Source organism: Diaphorina citri, unplaced genomic scaffold (genome assembly GCF_000475195.1).
Source record: "Diaphorina citri unplaced genomic scaffold, Diaci psyllid genome assembly version 1.1 scaffold6289, whole genome shotgun sequence".
Taxonomy (NCBI): Eukaryota; Metazoa; Arthropoda; class Insecta; order Hemiptera; family Psyllidae; genus Diaphorina; species Diaphorina citri.
The window spans coordinates 733-6,317 of record NW_007383665.1 but is presented as its reverse complement, the minus strand read 5'-3'; the positions used below and the strand labels follow the sequence as shown (position 1 = coordinate 6,317).

Genomic DNA, 5,585 nt, shown 5'->3' with positions numbered 1-5,585 from the left:
ATCCAATATAATTAAAAGCTTTTTCAATCAAAAGGTTCTAACGCCTTAGGGAGAAGCGTTGTAACATATGTCTAGTAATACAATCCATAGTAGTTCGTATGACTAAATCTAAATGGGACGATTATGTAACCACTGAGTGGTCGAGGACAGCGTATACTGAAGTTAAATACTTGGTTGTCATATCACATTTCGCATACAATATGCCATACCATGGTCATGTCCCTTCAATACACGAGGCGGACGATTAGTTCAAATCAATATCTGCAAACGATACTACACACACTCTTAGTAATCGATCTAGAACGGTGATCAGGAGGAGGTACAAAACTCCCAGCGTACACCAGAGGAACTTAGCAACTTTAGTAAGATACAGAACATGGTTTTTTTTCAATAGGTATTTCGATACTTTTGAAAAGAGCAACTTGCGCCATCTAGCGGTGGTGAAAGAAGATACGATGATAGGGATTGGATTATCAGATCCGTCGTTTTACCGCGATTTCAAATATTGAAAAAGAGCCATTTTAGAAAAAAAATAAGAAATTACGTTATTCTACTGTAGAATATGTGCATCCGTCATTGGGTATCCGCTTCAGTACAATTAAACACTGTGTGATGTGCTGATATGTGATGTCTAATAACAAGTGGATGTCTAACAAGATTTCAAAGGATGGTCCACGCTACCTAATAAGACCAAACAACTGCTCTCCTCGATGAAAAAGTTTCAAAACAGTTTTCGTCCAAGCCCACCCTCCGTTACTCCCTGTATAGTCAATGAGTAGATATGATTTACCAGTAGTTTGTGTACTTTTATTTTTCCCTACCTCGGAGCCCAAGTTGTTATTTTCTTTTCCAAAGCAAAGAATCACACAACACCGTACCTATAATTAATTAATATGCAAGATAGAGACATGGGTATGTGTGTGCGTGCCTCATGCAAGCAATGAAATAGTGGGCTATCAGGAAGATGGAATGTCTATCTACTATACAGATACACACTATCTTACCTATCTAACGCACGGTACCAGTCCATCATACTTGAGTCGGACTGGGTATAATACATCAAATATATCATTTTCTATGCAGATTTGGATAGAATCTAGTCATTTATAATTTAAAGACCTAGTCAATGGGTATAGCCGTCATGAAAACTTGGCTTGATATTGAAATAAAAATAGGAAGAGAAGATGAAGAAGGGAATAAATAAGAATAAGACGAAGGAGAACAGGAGGAGGAGGAGGAGGAGGAGGAGGAGGAGGAGGAGGAGGAGGAGGAGGAGGAGGAGGAGGAGGAGGAGGAGGAGGAGGAGGAGGAGGAGGAGGAGGAGGAGGAGGAGGAGGAGGAGGAGGAGGAGGAGGAGGAGGAGGAGGAGGAGGAGGAGGAGGAGGAGGAGGAGGAGGAGGAGGAGGAGGAGGAGGAGGAGGAGGAGGAGGAGGAGGAGGAGGAGGAGGAGGAGGAGGAGGAGGAGGAGGAGGAGGAGGAGGAGGAAGAGTAAGATGAAGACGAATACGAATACGAAAAAGAAGAAGAAGAAGAAGAAGAAGAAGAAAAAAAAGTAAAAAGAAGAAGAAAGCGAAGGTTGTATGTAATTTGGTTACGAGTGAGGAAGAAAAAAGTTCCCGCACTTTAGTGAAGATTTTACATAAGTAATATGGAAGTTACAATTGGAAATTAAATAAATCATGAAGTGCTACATAAAATTAAAATGTCATTTAATACATACGAGTATGTAAATATCTACATATTATTATCTACTTTTTTATACGAGTATAATTATCGAGAAAAGAAAAACCGGAAATTGAAAACTCGAATCTCATTGGGCAAGGTCGTCATGTTGAATTTATTACAACTTGTATGCAAGTCGTAAACCAACAGGAACATAACAAGTGTGGCAAGTTCCACTTTTCACGATAACTTTTAGATAATTACCTCACAGGAATAGAAGCTATGGGGTATCAACAAAATGAAATGAGATCTTTTATAGAACAGATACAACTTGTATGCAAGTCGTAAACCAACAGGAACATAACAAGTGTGGCAAGTTCCACTTTTCACGATAACTTTTAGATAATTACCTCGCAGGAATAGAAGCTATGGGGTATCAACAAAATGAAATGAGATCTTTTATAGAACAGGACAGGAGGTACAGGGTATCTACAAAATGGCTATGGGGTATCAACAAAATGAAATGAGATCTTTTATAGAACAGGAGGTACAGGGTATCTACAAAATGAAATGAGATCTTTTATAGAGCAGGAGGTATAGGATATCTACAAAATGAAATAAGATATTTTATAGAACAGGAGGTACAGGGTATCTACAAAATGAAATGAGATCTTTTATAGAACAGGAGGTATAGGGTATCAACAAAATGAAATGAGATCTTTTCTAGAACAGAAGGTATAGGGTATCTACAAAATGAAATGAGATCTTTTACAACAAGCGGTATAAGGTACATACAAAACTGGAGTTGCGAACATATTTGATGAAATCAGTCAGGTCCGTGTGGTTGGTGTCTTCAAACTCTACAAACTCACTGGTACATAATTCTCCGCAAGATGAGAACCCATCACAACTCAGTGCCGTGTCGCTGCTACTGCGTTTGACCTTTATCTCAGATTCTCCACTGATCATATTCTGAATGTTGGGTTGAGATCTACTCTTGCTTGATAGTACCGTGTATCGAGTTTTACTTTTCCTACTGACCGGTTGGGCACTGGCTTCCTTGTCAGCATCTGGATTCTGATTGGCGCTTTTCCTCATTCCAGTTTCAAGTACATGAACAAGATCCCTAACATTTCCTTCTACCGTGATGTCGTTTTGTTTGACGCAAACATTTTCAATCTCTTTCACGTCTTCGTCAGCTTCCACTTCGGATTTCTTGTACCATCTGGATTCTGATTGGCGCTTTTCCTCATTCCAGTTTCAAGTACATGAACAAGATCCCTAACATTTCCTTCTACCGTGATATCGTTCTGTTTGACGCAAACATTTTCAATCTCTTTCACATCTTCGTCAGCTTCCACTTCAGATTTCTTGTAACACATGTACTAGATTCAGATATGCCAGCCTAGTTAGCTTAGTTGGTAGTGCGTCTGCCTTGTAAGCGCTAGGCCGCGGGTTCGATTCCTGCACGGGGCGGACTTTATCCTGATGGGATAATGTTCGTTCTTGGAACGGCATCAACTAGAATCCCGGATTCTTCATTCATTATATTTTAGGTCAGATAAATATCGTGGTGACCCTTTCATGCTTCTATGAATCTTTGACTCTTGGTTCATGGTCCTTAAATACGAACAAATAAGATTCAGATATGCCAGTCTAGTTAGCTTAGTTGGTAGTGCGTCTGCCTTGTAAGCGCTAGGCCGCGGGTTCGATTCCCGCACGGGGCGGACTTTATCCTGATGGGATAATGTTCGTTCTTGGAACGGCATCAACTAGAATCCTGGATTCTTCATTCATTATATTTTAGGTCAGATAAACTTACTAGACAAATACAAATTGTAATGCACTGACTAACTGAGTCGAACTTATTCAGTAAACATGTTCCCAAGTTTTGCAGGAGACCATGTCAATTCCTTTAGACAACGACGCTCGGTTCTTGCTAATGTCGTGTACTGTGTATTTCAGATATGGTCTGCTAGGTGCCAGCGGGTGTGGTAAGACCACACTCCTCAGCTGTATTGTCGGCAGGCGGCGACTCAACACCGGAGAAATCTGGGTTCTCGGTGGAAAGCCAGGAACCAAGGGCAGCGGTGTGCCAGGGAAACGTGTCGGATACATGCCTCAGGTAAGAGAAACAAGACATATGACTTAGCTGAGGGAATTAGTAGGTCCCTTAATATAATCAGAATAGATCAATTGGGATACAAGTTCCTAAGACTGCTATTCCATCACTTTGAAGTGGGACATATTGCAAAACATTGATATGTGACGGTCAGGGTGATTTGGTTGGATGGAAGAGCTTTTGATTGTGAGATAAAACGATGCGTTGGCGAAATCAATACCCTGATAATGATACGTCCAGAGTTGATAATCAAACATGAAGTACTCCTGCTCAGGGAAGTCTCACTAGTGTAAATAAATAATGATGTCTTCTTATTATTCTTGTTCCTATTTTTCTTTTTCTCCTCCCTTTGCCTTTTCCTCCCTCTTTAATTTCCTAATGCTCCTCCTCCTCCTTCTTTTTCTTTTCTTCTTCTTCTCCTTCTTTGTCTTCTTCCGAGTCACGAACACGCGCGACATAATTAAGAAACAAACTACCAATCCATGTCATCGTCATTCGAAAAAAAAGCGCCGACAATTATAGTAGAAAGGCGTTAGGGAATTCTTCGATTTCAAATTCAAAACCTCCCACTTGTCTCACTTTTCCACGAATCGATGAGAACATACCTAGACAATGTTGCCCTTTGTTCTAAATACACATGTACCTAGATATGTAATTATAATGTAATATCTACCCACTGAACTTATTATGGTAGTGGAAAGTTTTGTCGTCTTGACATAATTCACAATAGTTTGACGTATGCAAGAGCAGGTCTACCTTATCCAGAATGTACCCCCCTTACTCAAACAGAAGGTTTTTGCACTTCTGCAAAAGTCAATGAATTCATACAAAGTAGATACAAGATTCATGTGGGATTCTCACTTTCTAATATTTAGTTCCACTATTTTATAATACAAGAAAATTCAACCAAGTAGGTACCTAATAATGGTAATATATTTAACTAAATGACCATCCGTTTCATGTACGGGGCCTTTTTAGCCTCATATTGATGGGTTAGTGTCGTTGATGACCATGATCTCATTTTTAATTGCTGTACAATTAGAAATGAACGCTAGCTTTTGTCTCCAAATTTTCATTTCGATCGTTTCTTTTCTTGCAGGAAATTGCCCTGTACGGTGAGTTCTCTATCAAGGAAACCATGATGTACTTCGGTTGGATCTTCGGCATGGAGACTCCTGAGATTGACGATCGCCTCCAGTTTCTGCTCAACTTCCTGGATTTGCCCAGTCAGTCGCGACTAGTCAAAAATCTCAGGTGAGGAATAAATGAAAGATGAACCTAATGGGCAACCAAAAAAGACTACCTAAACTTCGACGGCCCCGAAAGAGGGTTTGCCTATATCGATGTCAGATAGAGATCTATACTTAGTTAGGCAGTTTGGACAAGGTATTGTTTTTGGGGTGAATTTTATTTGGGAAAATTGATTTTTTCCATACCGACAACAAACATCAGCACTAGATTTGCTTCAAGTTCAGACTAATATCGTTCAACTGTTCATAAATTTTACTCTCCAGGATATCAAACAGGACTTTGATCTCAACATGTTTCTCCATTGGTATCCTGGCCACGTTTGTATTCACAACGCTTGCTTCAAATTCGTTGAGGAACTCAACGATTTGATTGCTGCAAGAACCGATGTCTTCCTGAACACTGGAGTTGCGAACATATTTGATGAAATCAGTCAGGTCCGTGTGGTTGGTGTCTTCAAACTCTACAAACTCACTGGTACATAATTCTTCGCAAGATGAGAACCCATCACAACTCAGTGCCGTGTCGCTGCTACTGCGTTTGACCTTTATCT

General features: G+C 40.1%; 1 protein-coding gene across 1 annotated transcript in view; it reads left to right on the top strand.

Annotated features, from left to right (window-relative positions):
* LOC103521928 (ABC transporter G family member 23) overlaps positions 1–5,038 on the top strand; it is a gene marked incomplete at both ends in the record, with an annotated part of 11,126 nt that extends 6,088 nt beyond the window's left edge. The window contains 2 exon segments of the mRNA XM_008487033.3: positions 3,628–3,787; positions 4,884–5,038. Coding sequence (XP_008485255.3) covers positions 3,628–3,787; positions 4,884–5,038 — 315 coding nt within the window.
* Positions 5,039–5,585: the final 547 nt, after the last annotated feature.